This window comes from Plecotus auritus (assembly GCF_963455305.1).
Source record: "Plecotus auritus genome assembly, chromosome: 8".
Classification (NCBI taxonomy): domain Eukaryota; kingdom Metazoa; phylum Chordata; class Mammalia; order Chiroptera; family Vespertilionidae; genus Plecotus; species Plecotus auritus.
The window spans coordinates 80,303,751-80,322,433 of NC_137782.1; the positions used below are offsets into that span (position 1 = coordinate 80,303,751).

Here is an 18,683-nt window from a genome sequence, read left to right on the forward strand (position 1 = left end):
AAAAACATGAGAGTAATAAGAAATGAGTTCCCATGCTGAATCGTCAGAACAAAATCCACCTACAATCTAGATTTTAGATAATGCCCAGAAAAATAACAACAACAAAAAAAAACCCGGACCCACACACACATATACACTGACCATCCTGTCCAAAAGCTTCATATTTGGAGAATTAACACAGTTTGGGTAGAGGTGGTGATGTTATCAGTATTTTATATTGAAATACGACCTAAAATAAAATTAAGTAATCAATCCAGTTTCAAATTCTTTCTGTTCCCTTTACTCCCCACAAAAACACCCTCAGAAAAAACGTTGGGATTCCTTCTGGTCGTCTGAAAACTGTGTTTCTGATGCAACCGCCCATTAAAAAAACACAATCCCAAATTTAAAACCCCAAAAACAGGGCAGCGGGATGGCGCCATCATCCCAAAACCAGTCGGCCGTTTCCCAGCTACACCCAGCGGACCGCCTGCCTCCTTTCCCGGGCTGTTCCCAAAGATAAATAAATCACTCCCTGTTTTTTCCAGACCTGAAATTAGCGGTGACTCAGAGCACTCGGTATGGCCACAGTCGCCTCCGGAAGGAGGAAAAAATGTGCAGATTTTTTTCCTTAGACGAGGGCCCAACGTGCCGGGCTGGGCCAATCAGGGGAGGATGGCGGGAATCGCACCAAAGTAGGTAAAATATGCGGAATGCGTGCCCCTCCGCCACCGCCTGCGCCTCAGCCACCGCCCGCGCCTCAGCTCCCGCCTTGCCTCGCTACTCGTTCTCGGCAACCCCGCCTCCCCTACTCGTCCCCCTCCCAGGCCCCACCCCAGCGGCGGCGCACACCTGGCCAGGTAGCCACTTCCTTGTAAGGCCAATAGCTTCACAGTGGGCGGGGCGCCACGTGGCCCCGCCTCTTGGGGGGAGAAGGGCCACCGGCCCTGCAGGTGCCAGGCCAACCTCCGCCTCCTCATCCCTAGCAGAAGAGGGAGGACCCGTCTCTACTCCCCTTATTCCCGGCTGGTGAGGGGGACCCCAGTCTCCAGAAGGTGATGATGACCTCCTCACGCGTGCAGTCCCGAAGACCGCCCAGGCGGGGCGTTACCCGGTCTTCCGGTTGCGTAGCAACGGCGGGCAGCGCGTGACGTGCGCAGTCGTGTTTGGGCCCGCGGCGCGCTCACGCGCCCTCCCCCTAGTAGGCTCGCGCCCTGCGTCGCCACCTCGCTGGGTTGCTCGGCCCCGCTGCTGTGAGGACGCTCGGCGGCCGCTCCGCATACTCGGCGCCCGCCGACTCCCTGCCCCGCGTCCCTGCGACAGCCTCGGCGAAGATGGTGAGTGGAAGGGAGCGCGAGGCGTGAGCTGACGCGGCGGGGACGGCGAGGCTCTGGCGCCGCGGGGGTAGGGCTGAGGGGCGAACGCCGACCCCCACCCCCCAGCCCCGAAGGGACCCGCATCCCCCAGCCGTCTCCCGCCGCGGGAGGGTCTTGGGCGTCTGTCGCCCGCGGACCCGCTGGGCCCCACGTCCCGGGGCGGTTCCACGGCCGCTGCGTTGGTCGCAGCTGCTGCTTGGCTGCCGTCCCGGAGCGTCGCCTCGGAGGTTTCTCCGCGCTGGCCTCGGTACCACCAGTTGGAGTCGAGTTCTCCCCGCCTCGGTGAAATCGATTGGGGGGTGGGGTTCGCCAACCCCGGGTGGGGGGCGTGGGAATCGGGAGCGGCCTTGTTGGACACGTTTCCCCAAAGCCCGGCACAGATGCGCCAGTGAGGTCTGTCCATCTCGATAAGGAAAATAAGGCCTTTATTGAACAGCTCTGGAGGGCGCAGTGATCACTCTGAGCCTGACCCTGGCAGGATTAAGAACGGGTGGCCTTGCAGCCGCTTTCTTGGCCATATCTGGCCGTCAGCTTCCTGCTGCACTCTCCTTGTGCTTGTCAAGCTTGGAAGTGTCTGCTTTAACCCTCGCCTGCCCGACCTCTCCCTGTACGGCTGGAAAATGTCTTTTACCTGTAAACAGTTTGGCTGTGCTTCAGAACTCGGCATGCAAGGTGTGGGCATGACGCAGGGGCACGAATGAAAACAAATGAAGGTCTATATGATAATCTAAACTTTTTAAAAGTCCGTAAAATTATCCCAGTCTCTAAAAAGTAAACATGCTCAGAAGGTGATGGACACTTTGCTTAATTTACATATTTTTCCGTCTAAACTGTAATTCCATTGGGCTGTAAAACAGTATTCTTAAATATTCTCAAGTAGAACATTTTGTCATTTTCTGTAGCCTGCACACGCCATTACCATTTTTGGTCAGTGATTTGCAGGCAAAGGCTTACCATACTTTGCTAGAAATATTAGTTTTTGCATCTGTTTGCGTGGAAGCAGTTGGTGCCAGCTTATTTGCATCCAAAATGTTTTCATTGAATAATAACTTGGTTTTCTTAAGGTATTGCAACTTTCATGACTGTGCATATAGTCTCATTAGTGGAAGGAAATGAGATTAATCAGTAGTTTCTTGGTGACTGAGGATATGATATGTATTGGGAATTTGATATTGTTCAGTTTCTGATTCTTCTTTGGTTTAATTCTATAAATCACAAAGAGGATCAACACTTAAGATTTTTAACCTCTTTAAGATTATAAATATATATACTACTTCATACTAAAAGACAATATTAACCTAAGGGTTTTAAGTTCTAGTACATGTTAAGACCATCAGCTCTGACGAAAGTGCTTTGAAACCTGCTTTAGGGTCTTCTAGTTTGACATTCTATGTTTTTGAGTTGCTAGGCTGCAAACTTTATTTTGTTTGAAAATAGGACCAAGCATTTTAACTAGTTAAATAGTTAAACTTTAGTTAAAGCTTTACTTCTGTATTTTTGTAATTCAAATAAAATGAAGAATCTGTTTTTTTTACTGGTTCTTGGGGGAGGAGGAGAAACACAAATCTCGATGGGTGATTCCAAATACATTTCAAACTTCTTGGTGTAGAGAGGTTAAGAAGACTTGATATGGTGACAGAAGATTTGACTTTAGGTGGTGGGCACAAAGTGCAATATACAGATCTTGTAACAGATACCCACACCTGGAACCTATATGTTCATGTTGACCTGTGTCACCCCAATAAATTTAATGAATTAAAAAAAAAAAGACCTTATATGCAAAGAAAGTTGCTTACTCTTATATGTAAGCCTCATGAGAATAGAGCATTTCCCTTCAGTCCAGCTATTATAGAATATTGTGAAGATGGAAAGTTCCTTTATTATCCCAGATTTTAGCATTTTACCTCTGTATTTTATCTTTTTTACATTTGTTGTCTAGATACTGGGTTCAGTTTTTTTAAGTTAAATTTTAACTGTTGATTGTTTTGTTCTACATTAACAAAATCACTTCCTGGTACTCACCAAGTATTCCAGAAGCACTTTGGAGTAAAGCAATTTGAAACCAACTCAAAAGATAACCCAGGGCACTTTACCATGAAATTTTATGTTTTCAAAGTCTCACTTTACAGTGCCAATAAAAGGAAAAAAGAAAAAAAAAGATGCCTACCCTCCACATGAACCATATCTACACTTTCCGAACAAAACTTTGCGTATGTGTGCTGGGTGTGCCAGTTTCCTCATAGAAAGATTGATTACCAGCCCACCCACCAAATTCTTTGGGTTATCTGCTCAGTAGTTCTTGTGTTGGGTATGGATTGAGACATAACATAGACTTTCCTAGCTCCTCTTGTAACTGATAGTGTGTTTATTTGCAGTATAGCTACATTGCTCTCTCTGAAGAGTGTAGTGTTGCCCCTGAAACAGAGTAAAGGTCTGTATGATAATCTAATCCGTAACTTTATTCTAATCAGAATGCTGCTCTACCAAACCGAACTAATTGGCTCAGACTGAATTACAAATGTATTGTACCACTTGATGATTAGCAAAAAACACTTTTATTTATAACAACCTAGTGGAATAGGTTGGGCATGTGTTAATGTGCCTATTTAACATATCAGAAAACTGACTAATGGATTGACTTATGTGACCTCTTCTGACTCCACATCAAATTTTAAAAATAATTTAAAAATTAATTTAGAAACATTTTAAGCAAAAAACTACATAGAATAACAAGTTCCTTTGTAAAATAAATAAATAAAAGGTTCTGCTACCGTTACATTTAAGTATGCATCTTCTTATCCCAGAAATAAGCAACCACTCCAGTGTCAAAGATATAATGTACCAGCCAATTAAGGAAATGATTTCTTTTTTAGGCTATTGCAATTGGGAGGACATCGATTAATGAGGAACATCTCAAAAAAAAAAAAAAAAAAGGGACCTGAGGCAGGTAAATCAAGGAGTCTTAAGAGCAGAATCCTTTTGTTACTTGATCCCCAGAACACAAAATGATGGGAGTGGATTTCTTAACTGGTACTGCTTTCCAGGAGCACAGGGCTCAGGTAAAATTCAACATAGTCACCTGAAATTAATGTATTTCATTCTCATTGGCATTTCCATACTTTTAGCTATATATGTATGTATCTGCAGTAGTATATGCTGTATTGCCTTGATTTGTTTTATATGTATACTAGAGGCCCAGTGCACAAAATTTGTGCACTTTGGGGTGTCCCTCAGCCTGGCCTGCACCCTCTCACAGTCTGGAGCCCTGGGGGGATGTCTGACTGACGGCTTAGTGGGCCTAAGCCATCAGTCGGATATCCTTAGCATTGCCACGGAGGCAGGAGAGGCTCCCGCCACTGCTGCTGTGCTCGCCAGCCGAGAGCCTGGCTTCTGGCTGAGTGGTGCTCCCCCTGTGGGAGCACACTGACCACCAGGGGGCAGCTCCTGCACTGAGTGTCTGCCCTCTGGTGGTCAGCGCGCATCATAGTGACCGGTCATTCCACCATTTGGTCATTTGCATATTAGCCTTTTATTATGTAGGATACACTGTAGATGAGGCCCCCTAGAACCATAAGAAATGCAAAAAATTCACTGTTAACTCATTCTCGAATTGCCCCCACTTAAAATCAAATTGCCCCTCCTCCCCCCATGGGGCATGTGCTGCCCCTTGGGGACCACTGGGCTTGACACTTTTCCTCTCTGAGCTTCATTTCTGAATACATACGCATATCCCATGGGAATTGTAATCTCTTCTCTGCCTACCTCACTGGGTTATCATGAGGAGGTTCTGAGCTCATAAACCTAGAAATGTTTCATCAAGTAAGTGATGTCTAAAGGGGAAGGGATCGTTATTTTTAAGCCCATGGGTACCCTCGCAGGTAGCAGGTGTTGATTAGGGGAGGAGGGCATGATTGTTTCCTGGGACTGTAGCTATGGAAGCTTTGCAGACTGTTCTGCAGGCCTTGGAGGGGCGGGCTCTGGCCAGCAGCCCTGTAGTGGTGGTCGTCCCTGGAGGTGTTGGCAGGGGGTGGGGCATTAGGGGGGTGGCGAGGCCGAAGGGGGAGTAACTGTCAAACCTTCCTACTTGGTGCCATTATTGTACATGGCTGTTTCGCAGCTGTATCTGCTCAGGGCGGGGCTCCAATCGCCTGGAGTGGGGTGGGGGCCGGGCCAGGGTGGAGCCAGGCGGGGTAGGAGGGTGGGTTTAGCCGTGCCCCCAGTGAGGTTCAGCATGCTTCTGCTGTGGAGACGGCATTGCTGCTGTTGGGGGGGGGGGGGCAGGAAAGGGTCTGATCCTGGAGGGCTGCTCAGGCCTGCCTCTACCTGGGTCTGGAGTTGTAGGGAGGAGAGGCATGCCTGGCCCCAGTGAAGTGTGCCCAGCAGTGGTGGGCCCCAGGTGCCTTGGGGGCACTGACGGGTGGTTGTCGGCGTGCTATTGTTGTGGGCACCCCTGGCAGGGGTGGTGGGGGAAGAGATCGGGAGTTGAAGGTGCGGGCTGTGGCTACCCCAGAGGCTGGGTCTTCTCCCTGTCCAGTCAGCTTCCCTGTCTCCCTGGGGGTGTGGGGGCTGGGGTAGGATGTCCGTGCAGGGGAATTGGAAGAGCTCCCCGTGGCCGCTTCCTCTTCCTTTTTTGCAGTCCAGGCTCCTGTCAGGCACTCTCCTCAGACTCCCGGGAACTTGGCTCTGGCCACCCACCCCCTGCTGCGGGCACGTATCCTTCTGTTGGTCTGTCAATATGAAAATTGGTTGTTACTGTGACTCCATTAGGACCAATTAGCATATTACCTCTTTATATATAGAGATATTTTGATTTTATGATACATATGCTTTGTGTATCCTCTTGCAACTTAAAATCAAACTTGGTCAGTTTTGGGGGGATGGGGGAATTTTTAATTTTAGTTGTGGCTGTGGTTCTTTATTTTAACAGCTGAATACTTTGCATTTTCTAACTATACTAGAGGCCTGGTGCACAAAATTCATGCACGGGGGGAGGGTGTCCCTCAGCCCGGCCTGCACCCTCTCCAATCTGGGACCCCTTGAAGGATGTCCTACAGGGATCGGGCCTAAACCAGCAGTCGGACATCCCTCTCACAGTTCGGGGCTTCTGGCTCCTAACCACTCGCCTGCCTGATTGCCCCTAACCACTCTGCATGCTGGCCTGCTCACCCCCAACTGCTCCCCGTCACCGGCCTGCTCGCCCCCATCTAACCTCCCCACTGGCCTGCTCACTCCGAACTGCCCCCCCCCCCCACCGCTGTCCTGATCACTTCCAACTGACCCCCACTGATGGGGTGAGGGGCTGAGGGCTGTTTTCAGGCTGGCCACACCCCCTTCAGGGTGGGGGTTCCCACTGGGGTGCCTGACCAGCCTGGGTGAGGAGCTGAGGGCTGTTTTCAGGCTGGCCATGCACCCTGGCGATCCAGGCTCCCAGCCCCTCCTTTTTTTCTTTTCTTTTTTTTCAGTGCCTCCTTGAGTGGAGGCCAGGGCAGGCAGGAAGCAGGTATCTGGGATTTATTTATCTTCTATAACTGAAAATTTGTAGCCTTGAGCAGAGGCTAGGGCTGCTGGAAGCCTGGGTTGCCTATGGCAACCCAAACTCCCGGCCCCTCCTTGAGTGGAGGCCAGGGCCGGCTGGAAGCAGGTATCTGGTATTTATTTATCTTCTAGTGACCCGGTGCACGAAATTCGTGCACATTAAAAGGGGGTTAATTAGAGGAAATACTTTAATATTGCTATTTGCCCTTTCTCTATAATAGAAGTGTCAGAGATGAAAGAAAATTAGTAAAATGTATATGAAAACCTTCCTCCTGTCAGAGTCTGGGGCTCACCACGGGACCCAGAGTCAAGTCCCCGCTCACCCACATGTACCTCAAAATCGCATGAGACCCAGACCCGGCCGGCCCCTCCTGCCCCAAGTCCCACCCTTGTCAAGCCCTTCTGGGCAGGGGGCATAGTCTCAGGTCCCCTGGCCCGGCACCAGGACGGGGGGGGAGGTGGCCTGAGGTCACCCAGACCAGAGTGGGGGGCGTGCCTTGAGGTTCTCCATCATCCCTGCCAGGTGGGGGACATGGCCTGAGATCCCCTGTCAAGCCCCGCTGGGTGGGGGGCATGGCCTGAGGTTCCCCATCAAGCCCCGCCAAGTGCAGCCTCAGGTCCCCCGGCCCAGCATCGGGAGGGGGGCACAGCCTCAGGTCCCCCGTCAAGCCCCACCAGCGGGGGTGGGGCGCAGCCTCAGATCCGCTGTCAAGCCCCGCTGGGCGGAGGCTCGGCCTGAGTTCCCCCGACCCAGCACTGGGAGTGCACCTTGAGGTTCCCCATCAAGCCCTGCTGGGTGGGGGGCACGGCTTGAGGTTCCCTGTCAAGCCCAGCCAGGCAGAGGGGCACAAGCTCAGGTCCCCTGGCCTGGTGCTGGGGCGGGGGGCGCGGCCTGAGGTCCCCTAGCCCAGCACCAGGATGGGAAGTGCACCCTGAGGTCCCCTGTCAAGCCCTGCCAGGTGGGGGGCACGGCCTGAGGTCCCCTGTCAAGCCCCACAGGGGTGGGGGAGGGCGTAGCCTCAGGTCCCTGCTGATTGCTTGTTAAGACTCCTTATGGGAACTTGGCCTCAGCTGTGGGTGCATCCATCTTTGTGACAGAGTGATGGTCAGTTAGTATATTCCCTCTTTATTAGATAGGATAATTGAAACTTTGTATCCTTGAGCAGAGCCCAGGGCAGGAAGCTTGGCTTCCTCCATTGCCGGGGGCAACCCAAGCCTCCTGCTCGCTCCAGCTCCGTGGCCACTGCCATCTTTGTTGGGCTAATTTGCCTATTTGCTCCTGATTGGCTGTGCATGTAGCGGAGTGATGGTCAATTTGCATGTTTCTTTTTTATTAATGTAGACTAGGGTCCCAGTGCATGAATCTGTGCACCTTGAAAGGAACTGTGGGCTGCAAGGCTGTGCGGTAGGCACAGGGGTAGGTCTCGGCCCATCCTCCGCATCCCCGCCCGGCCCCTCCCGCTCCCTGGTCTCCTGTCTGCTGGCAGCCCTGCTCGGACTGCTGCGGCTTGCACGGCGCCAGTAGCAGGTGCGAGCGGGGCCAGCACTGGCAGTGGGTGTGAGTGGGGCCAGTGCCGGCAGCAGGTGCAAGCACCGGATGAGACCGCGGTGCGCAGGAGCAAAGAATTTTCAGTAACCACCAGAGGCTTGCCCCGATGACAGCAACTGGCACCCCACCTTGGTCTGGCACCCCCACTCCTCCGCTCCACCATCCTGTCGTGGCTGATGCCCACCATGTTCTGTGCACGCCCCCTGGTGGTCAGCGCCTATCATAGCGACCAGTTGTTCTGTTGTTCGTTTGTTACAGTTCAGCATGTTAGCCTTTTATTATATAGGATTAAGATTATCCATTGCCCTATTGATGGGTATTTGCCCAACTTTTTGCCCTTTTATCTTTTTTGCAATATATTGTTTCCATTTTTTTTTTTCAAATATATTTTTAATGATTTCAGAGAGGAAGAGAGAGATAGAAACATCAGTGATGAGAAAGAATCATTGATTGGCTGTCCCCTGCATGCCCCTCACTGGGGATCAAGTCCTGGGCCTGTGCCCTGACCAGGAATCAAACTGTGACTCCCTGGATCATAGGTTGATGGTCAATCACTGAGCTACGTTAGCTAGGCTCCATTTTTATATATTACTATATATTGCTTCACTAGTCCTAGTGAATATCTTCTTGATTTATATCCAGAAATAGAAGCCCTGGTTTGGAGACCATGCATATGTATTTTTTAATCTACCATCAGCGGTTCTAGTTTGTATCCATCCTATCATCTGTATTTAGGAGCCTATTTCTCCATTTCTTTTCACTACTTGCTTCAACCTTTGCCAATCTGATGGGTGTGAAATGTTTTCTCATTCTTTAATTTGTATTTCTCTGATTAGTAAGAGTTGAGTATCTTTTCATTGCAGCTTATTTTTTGCATGCATGCTCATCGGTGAACTTGACATTGTGTAAATACTTGTCATGTCTTCATCTAAGCTAATTTGTGGAGCCATCAAGTAAACCCAGACTTAAAAGAAAATGGACAAGAAAGTGATTGTCAAAACCAGAACCACATACAGAGGACTAATATTCCTCTCCTCTGGCATCTAGTTTCTTTGCAAGCTTCATGCTAAGTAGGGAAAATTCAGTACTCTTAATTCTAGATACCTGCCATTGTCAGGTCCTGGTAGCAGCAAATGTAGAGTGATCCAGGATAGAGTTCAATTTTTTCCAAGGGCCATGGATGTTAACATCCTTTGCTTTATACTTACAACTTTTTTTTCCTAGGCAGTTAATCTAGCAAAATGTTAAAAACAAACAACAACAAAACCCTACAAGGGTTTTATATAGGTTTTATATATATATACAAGGGATATATAGGAACTCTCTGTACTTTCTGCTCAATTTTATTGTGAACCTAAAAGGTCTCTGAAAAATAGTCTATTGAAAAAAACAAGCAAAACAAAAATAACTGTGACTATTTCTTATAAATAGAATTGGTTTGAATCAAAATGGTGTTTAACTTGGTATACAAGACTCCAAACATTTGTGTTTTTATAATAAATAACTTTATTATATTCTTTCAGTAATAATTAAGATACTTTGAGATGAACACCATATTTGAAATTTGAAAAAAATCTTGAAACTCTTGAAAAACTAGATTTATATATATATGCATTGCTGGGTTTTTTAGTTTTTTGTTTTGTTTTTAGTTTTGAAGGATTACCATTTTTATTTATTTATTTTCCTTTTCTGTATTTATCCGTTTAAAAATTAGCCTTTGAACTTTGGAGATGAACAGTGAGAGCACAGGGAAACCAGACCATAGATGAATTGTTCTTTCATTTTTATTTAACCAAATAAAGCTTCATCTAGCCTAAGAGTATATGCATTGTTTTTATTTACAGAGCAATTCTCTAATCTCTGAATAACTAGGCCTAGTCTTTTTACTCTACAGGCATACTTCTTTTATTGTGGTTTGCTTTATTACACTTCACATATGTTGAGTTTTTTTACAAATTGAAGGCAAGAACCTCCAACAGCAAAACAATTATGGCTGGCTTTATTGTGATGCTCACTTTATTGCAGTGGTCTGGAACCCAACCCACAATATCTTTGAAGTATGTCTGTATTGTTTGCTATTTGCATATCTAAACCACAAACCACAATAAATAAGTAGAAGATTGTTACTGAAGTATCTTGAACTTCCTTCCCTTGTAGCATAATACTCCTTTCTAGATTGTCCATGAAAGCCATACCCAAAGATTTACACCTAATACTTCAGAAATATTTTAATTCCAGCTTTTCTTCTGTCCCTGCCTCCTTGCTTTGATGTTAGAAGTGACTTTTCACTTGAAATTGTGCTTCTAAAAGCTATCTCCTGTTCATTTTGCTTGAAATTTTACATTGGGATAAGTATAGAAAAATAAACATCAGATTGGTTCATGTTAGTAATACTTTGACAAACTTGTTACTTACATTGGTCGTTGTGAAGTCTTCTGTACAAGGACCTCCGTAAAGTTGAATAGTTTTTAGTCTAGTGATTCTTAACTTTTGAAGATAATTCTTTCAGTAGCTGACATTGTAATGCTTATGTGATTTGCTTTGGTATATTAAAAATCAATTTTTATGTAGATCTTTAAAAAAGCAGTTGACTTAAGTAAAAATGCAATTAAAATTCTTAAAATTCACATTTTAGTCTGTAATTGAAGGTATGAAAAAGCTGATAGTTTGGCTTTTTTTTTTTTTTTTAACCTGTGAGTATCAAAGAACTCTGTTTTGTTGCAATAAGGCACAGAATGAGCATTTAAAAGTTGGACACTTCAGTGCATACTGTAGCAAGAAACGTACATTTAAAATGAGTCTGTCACTGTGTTTGTACTTTTGGATCATATTGAAGGAAGACTGTTTACTCCTTTCAGCATTTTTGCTTTACTTTATAGGATATTACTCCCATTTGAATTATCACAGAAAAGAAAGGTTAATTTCCTACCCATATTTCTATCTTGACTTGCTTTTGGAAAATCACCAACTTTAAATGTAATTAGTGTTTACTTTAAAGTGGTTTCACATGACATGTTTTTTCAGTGGTAGTATTTCCATGTAGTAATAGAGCTAAAACTAAAGCATAGGCAAATACCAGTAAGACTCCTTCAGCTTGCTAGGGCACAATCTTTTAAGGCAATTGTTGAAGCTCTAGAACCCTGAAGAATTCTCAAATCATTGGAATCTTGTTTTAAGAATATTGTAAGTAATCTTTTGACCAGTGTTGTCGAACAGAAATAAAATATGAGTTACATATGTACTTTTTAAAAATTTATTAAATTTATTGGGGTAACATTAGTTAATAAAAGTATATATATTTCATGTGTACAGTTCTATAATATATCATCTGTATATTGCATTGTGTTCATCACCCAAACTACATATGTACTTTAAAATTTTCTAATAGCCCCATTGTAAAAGTAAAGAGAAAAGGTGAAATTTAACCCAATATATCTGAAATATGTCAACATTTAATCTATATAAAAATAAACGAGACATTTCACATTCCTTTTTCATACAAGTTGTTTGAAATCAGTATATATTTTACACCTACAGTATATCAATTCAAATGTTCAATTTTCATAGGAAATATTTGATATGTATTTAGATTTAAATTTTACTATTGAAAACGTAGATTCACACACATAAGTTGCTCTGGGCATACTTATAAGTTTTCCAGTAATGGAATTGATAAGTTTTAAAAATTTTAAGTTAAATGAAATGAAATACAATAAAAAATCACACTAGCCACATATAACGGGATTCACTAAACCACAAGTGGCTAGTGGTCACCTTGATAGACTATCCTCAGACTTTGTGAATTGGCCTATTTGTAAAGGAAAGTTAGTATGGATACCAACACTGGTGTTAATTCTCTGCATTTTTGCACATCTCTAAGAAATAGTGCTAAGATAGCATATGAATTCTTTTTATGGCACTTCATAAGATGTTTTGTGGGACTACTGTTAAGGGAGGGTTTGTATGTATTTTTCCCCCCTCTTTCTTACCATGGGCTTATTTATTTATTTTTAAAATCTTTATTGTTGAGAGTATTACAGATGTCCTCCCTTTCCCCCCCATTGTCTCCCTCCATCCAGTTCCAGCCTCACCCCAAGTCTTCACCACCCTATTGTCTGTGTCCATAGGTAATGCATATCCTATATAATAAAAGCCTTATATGCTAAGGGTCTGGTTGTCTAGTCGGCCGTTCAACCAATCAAAGTGTAATATGCTAATGATATGCTGAGGACACTCAACTGCTTGCTATGACGTGCACTGACCACCAGGGACCAGTCAACTGGTTGACCAGTTGCTATGATGTGCACTGACCACCAGGGGGGCAGATGCTCTGACCAATAGGTTAGCTTGCTGCTGGGGTATGGCTGATAGGGACTGAGCAAGACAGGCCAGACACGCCCTGGAGCCCTCCCGAGGTCCCTCCCCACTAGGGGGTACATGCAGCGAGCCAAGTAGTAAGGAGCAGTGAGCAATCAGGCAGTGAAGAGCGAGGGGTCCCGGACTGCAAGAGAGTGCAGGCCAGGCTGAGGGACCTCCCCACTCCCCTCAGTGTACAAATTTTGTGCACCGGGCCTCTAGTATGCATAGAAGTTCTTTGGTTAATCTCTTCCTGCCCATCCCTCCCCCCTTTCCTCTGAGATTCATCAGTCTGTTCCATGTTTCCATGTCTCTGGTTCTATTTTATTCATCAGTTTTGTTCATTAGATTCCTTGTTTGCTTATTTTTATTTTTTTATATTTTTATTGATTTTAGAGAGAAAGGGAGAAGGAGATAGAAACATCAATGATGAGAGAGAATCACGTGCCACACTGGGCATGTGTCCTGACAGGAATTGAACCATGACCTCCTGGTTCATAGGTTGATGGCTCAACCACTGAGCCATGCCGGCTGGGCTATTTTGATTTTTAGATTCAATTGTTGATAGATATATATTTATTGCCATTTTATTCATATTTTTTTATCTTTTTTATTTTTTATTACTAACTGCTTTTCTCCTGCTGCTTTTAAGATTCTGTCTTTGTCTATAACCTTTGGCATTTTAACTTTGATGTGTCTTATTGTGGGCCTCTTGTTTTGAACTCTGTGCTTCCTGGACTTGTAAGTCCATTTCTTTCACTAGGTAGGGGAAGTTTTTTGTCATTATTTCTTCAAATAGGTTTTCAGTATTTGCTTTCTCTCTTCAGACACCTCCTTAATGTAGGTAGACTTGAAGTTATCCCAGAGGCTCTTCACATTACCTTCATATTTTTTTATTCTTTTTTCTTTTTGCTTTTCTGATTGGGTGTTCTTTGCTTCCTCATATTGCAAATCGTTAGTTGGATTCTTGGAATCCTCTACTCTACTGTTGAATCCCTGTAAATTGTTCTTTATTTCAGTTAGTGTCTGCGGTCCTTTTTCATGTCTTTGAAATTCTCACTAAGATCCTTGAAAGTCTCACTAAGTCTCTTGAAGCTCTCATTAAGATCCTTGAGCAACCTTATAACCATTGTTTTGAACTCTATATTTAGTAGCTTGCTTGCTTCCATTTTATTTAGTTCTTTTTCTAGAGATTTCTTCTTTCATTTGTGACATGTTTCTTTGTCTCTCCATTTTGGCCACTTTTCTGTGTTTGTTTCTGTGTATTAGGTACTGTTTCCTGAGGACTTGTATATTTCAAGAGCAAGATGACTCTCATAGTAGGCCCACAACATGTTACTTAATGAACATGAATAGGTGAATAAGAGGGCATTCTTAAATTTTTATTTATTGATTGATTTTATTTTTTTTTTAATATTTTTATTGATTTCAGAGAGGAAGGGAGAGGGAGAGAGAGAAAGAAACATCAGTGATGAGAGAGAATCATTGATTGGCTGCCTCTTGCATGCCCCCTACTGGGGATGAAGCCAGCAACCTGGGCATGTGCCCTTGACTGGAATCAAACCCGGGACCCTTCAGTCCGCAGGCTGTCACTGTATCCACTGAGCTAAACCGGCTAGGGCTATTGGTTGATTTTAGAGAGAAGAAGGGGGAGAGAGTAACATTGATTTGTTGTTCCACTTATTTATGCATTCATTGGTTGATACTTGTATGTGCCCTGACTGGGGATTGAACCCACAACCGTGGCATATCGGGATGACCCTCTAACCAGCTGAGCTAGAAAGCCAGGGCTTGTTTTATTATTTCTTTAATGTTATTTTACTTGGAATCATTATAGTTTATCAATTTTTTTGACCAACTTTTTAATTTGATATTTCAGGTGAGTTGATTCTTGATTTAAAATATCTTAGTTATTAAAAAGTTAAATAACTATTATGTTTTTTATGAAGTAATTAATGGAGAATCAAATACAGTTCTTCATTGTCTTCAGGGTTTAAAATAGCAACCATTTATTCAGTAAATAGTTGAGAAATTTGATATGCCAAGAATGGTTCAGGTATTAGGGAGACAGTACTGAAAACAAAGTCCTTTCTTGTGAAAGTTACATTTTAATGTGGGGGGAAAGAGAAAAATGACAAGATCATGTCAGAGAGTTGTAAGTGGTAAGAAGGAAGTAGGGTAACAATCAGGAGTACTAGAAGAGTTGGCTACTTTTAGCTAGATTGTTAAGGAAGTCCTCTTAGGAGGTGGCATTTGAGCTAAGACTCACATTGTAAGAGAGAGCAAGCCATGTGAAAAACATTTCAGGCAGAAGGAACTCTGTAAGTAGAAAGTCCTTGAGAAGAGAAAGAGTTTGACATGCCAGGGACAAAAAAGGTTTGTGTAGGTAGGATTCAGTGAAAAGAGGGGAGAGAAGTAGGAAATGTATTATAGACAAGAGCTAGAATAGGAAGAACCTTTAGGCCAAGGTGAAGAATTTGAATTTTATTCTGACCACCCCAGGAAACCACTGGGCTTGTGGTGGTGGGGAAGTGTTAAGGTGTAAAGTAGTGGAATGGGATGTGATTTATCCCTGTGGCTCATGTATGGAGATATACAAATGGAGACAAAGGCTAATTAAGAGACTTTTGCTATTATTCAGGCAATTGGTGGTATAGTAGGTTAGATTGGGATTGTTATTGGGATAGTGAGAAGCAATTAGAGTGGGTATACCATTGACCCTTGAACAACACGGGAGTTAGGGACACTGACCCATGCACAGTCGAAAATCCACATATAACTTTTGACTCCCCCCAAATTTAACTCCTCTTAGTATCTGTGGGGATTTGGTTCCAGAACCCCTCTCAGATACTAAACGTGGATACTCAAGTCTTCTATATAAATGATGTAGGTCAATGATACCAACAGCCCTCTGCTATGGACTCCCAACCATAGATTGAAAACAGTACAGGTATTTATATTAAAAAAAATTCTTGTATAAGTGGACCTGCGCAGTTCAAACCCATGTTGTTCAAGGGTCAATTGTATATTTTGGCCCTAACCAGTTTGGCTCGGTGGATAGAGCGTCAGCCTGTGGAATGAAGGGTCCCGGATTTGATTCCGGTCAAGGGCATGTACCTTGGTTGCAGGCACATCCCCAGTGGGGAGTGTGTGGGAGGCAGCTGATCGATGTTTCTCTCTCATCGATGTTTCTAGCTCTCTATCCATCTCCCTTCCTCTTTGTAAAAAAATCAATAAAATATATTTTTTTAAAAAATTGCATATTTTGGGGAGTAGAGCTGACAGGACTTACGGATAATTTAGATGTGTGGCATAAGGGAAAGAAAGACATCAAGGATCACATCAAATATTTAGACTTGAGCTACTTGGTAGTTGGTGGTGTCATTGTGCTGGAGATGTATAAAAGAAGCTAATATAAAAGTTTGGCAAAAATACCTTAAATTAATATCTGATTAGGATGATAATGTATATTTATTGTAAAACATTAAGAAAAAATTTGGTTGTAATGGCAATCCCAACCAAATTATTAACATTTGGTGCATTTTATTCCAGGCCATTTTAAATATATTTTCATTCTTTCAATAAATGATTGTTAGGTGTCTTCTGGGACCTGTGCAGCAGGTCCTCATTTGATGTTACTTCATTCTAATGCCATAGGAATTTACCTTTTGTTTATATCAATTAGCCTATGGTAAAATAGGCTTTATTATGTGATGTTTCGTTTAAAGTTGCAGAACCTATTGATGATGTTAAGGGAGGACTGTACTGTTTTAGCCTCTGGGTATTCATCAGTATATAAGTCAAAGTCCCTGTCCCTATGAAGTATACATTATAATAGGAGAGACAGGTAAGAAATAAATAAAAAACTGAGTAAGATAATTGTAGATTGTAAAAAGTACTATAATGAAAATAAGGGAGAAAGTTAATATCTGGAGACTACTAATACAGATTTTTCTTACACAATTGAGTTCATTTGTCACAGTTTAGATTCTTTATTTCCCACATCCCAAAGTGACAAGGGTGCCAAGCTAATTCAGTAGGGGAAAGAATAGTGTCTTCAACAAATGGTTCTAGGACAAAAGGATATTCACATGCAAAAGAATGAATTTGGATCCCTGTTTCACACTATATAGGAAATTTAACTTAAAATGTGTTATAGCCCTAACTGGTTTGGTTCAGTGGATAGAGCATTGGCCTGCGGACTGAAGGGTCCCAGGTTCGATTCTGGTCAAGGGCATGTACCTTGGTTGCAGGCACATCCCCAGTAGGGGGTGTGCAGGAGGCAGCTGATCGATGTTTCTAACTCTATCCCTCTCCCTTCCTCTCTGTAAAAAGTCAATAAAATATATTTAAAAAAAAATAAAATGTGTTACAGTATAAATGTAAGAGCTAAAGATATAAAACTTGTAGAAGAAAACATAATAAAAATATTTGTGAATGTGGTTTGGGTAGTGTTTCTGGTCAATTTTCTTGGCTTTCTAGGCAATGACACCAAAACCTCCAGTGACAAAAGAAAAGTAGATAAATTGGATTTTATTACAATTAAAAACTTGTTTGTATCAAAGAACACCCATCAAGAAAGTGAAAAGACAGTTCATAGAATTGGAGAAAATATTTGCAAATCACATGTCTGACTAGGAACTTGTATTTAGAGTATATGAAGGACTCTTGCAACTCAGCAACGAAAATACAGCAGACAGACAAGCTTTGAGTAGACATTTCTTAAAAGAAATACAAGTGGTCGATAGCACATGAAAAGATGCCCAAAATTAGTCATTAGGGAAATGCAAATCAAAACCACAATGAGATACTACTTCATACCCACTAGGATGGCAGTAATAAAAAAAAACCCAGGAGTAACAAAATATTGGCAAGGCTATGGGAATACGTTGCTGGTGGGAATGTAAAATGGTGCAGCCACTTTGGAAAACAGTTTGGCAGTTTCTTAAGATCAACTTGGGAGTTATCACATGACCCAGCAATTTCACACCTAATTATATACCCAAGCAAAATGAAAACGTATCTGCATAGAAACTTGTACATGAATGTTCATAGTGGCATTATTCATATACACCAAAAGTTGAAACAGCCCAAATGTACATCAACTGATGGTTAGATAGGTAAAATGTTGTATATTTATACAGTAGAATATCATTTGGCAATAAAAAGAAATGAGTAATGTAATAATATGGATGAACTTTGAAAACATGTTAATGAAAGAAACCAGTAAAAAAAAAAAAAAAAAAAAAAGACTACATATTGTATAATTCACTTACATGAAATATCCAGGATAAGCAGAACAGTAGGGACAGGAATTAGTGGTTGGCTAGGTCTTGGGTGGGAAAGAATAGGAAAAAGGAGTGATTGTTCCTGAGTACAGGGTTTGAAATGTTGTAAAATTAGGTTGTGGTAATGGATGTACATTACAACTTGTGAATATACTAAAACCCACTGAGTTTCCACTTTGAATTTTATGACATTACCTCTATCTGTAAAAATGACTTAAATTGTTTAAGGGTATCCTGCACATACTGTGATGATATTAAATTATTCCTGTGTTAAATTTAAGTCCAGTATTATAAGTAACTAGAGGCCCGGTGCATGAATTCGTGCACGGGTGGGGTCCTGCCCGCCCCCACTCATGGGGACTGATTGGGGCCGGGCCAGCAGGGCGGGAGGGGACGCAGAGGTTGGCTGCTGGCCCTGCCCCCGATCGAGCTCAATCAGGCCAGGCCAGCTGGGGAGGAGGGGAGGACTATGGGGAGTGCGATCGGGGGCAGGGCTGGCAAGGGGGAGGGCCCGCAGGAGGTTGAGGGGGGGAAATCGGGGCCTTGATCGGGCCAGTTGGCCACCACAGTGCATGTCATAGCGACCGGTCATCCCGGTTG

The 18,683-nt window shown here is 43.4% G+C and overlaps 2 protein-coding genes across 2 annotated transcripts in view; one reads left to right on the top strand and one right to left on the bottom strand.

Annotated features, from left to right (window-relative positions):
- Positions 1–793, bottom strand: part of BFSP1 (beaded filament structural protein 1) — a 73,263-nt gene extending 72,470 nt beyond the window's left edge. Inside the window, exon 1 of the mRNA XM_080683686.1 lies at positions 530–793. The gene's annotated coding sequence lies outside the window, so the exon portion shown is untranslated. The remainder of the gene's footprint in view (positions 1–529) is intronic.
- DSTN (destrin, actin depolymerizing factor) overlaps positions 710–18,683 on the top strand; it is a 54,012-nt gene continuing 36,038 nt past the window's right edge. The window contains exon 1 of the mRNA XM_080683687.1: positions 710–1,316. Within this exon, the coding sequence (XP_080539813.1) occupies positions 1,314–1,316 (3 nt within the window). The 5' untranslated portion in view covers positions 710–1,313. The remainder of the gene's footprint in view (positions 1,317–18,683) is intronic.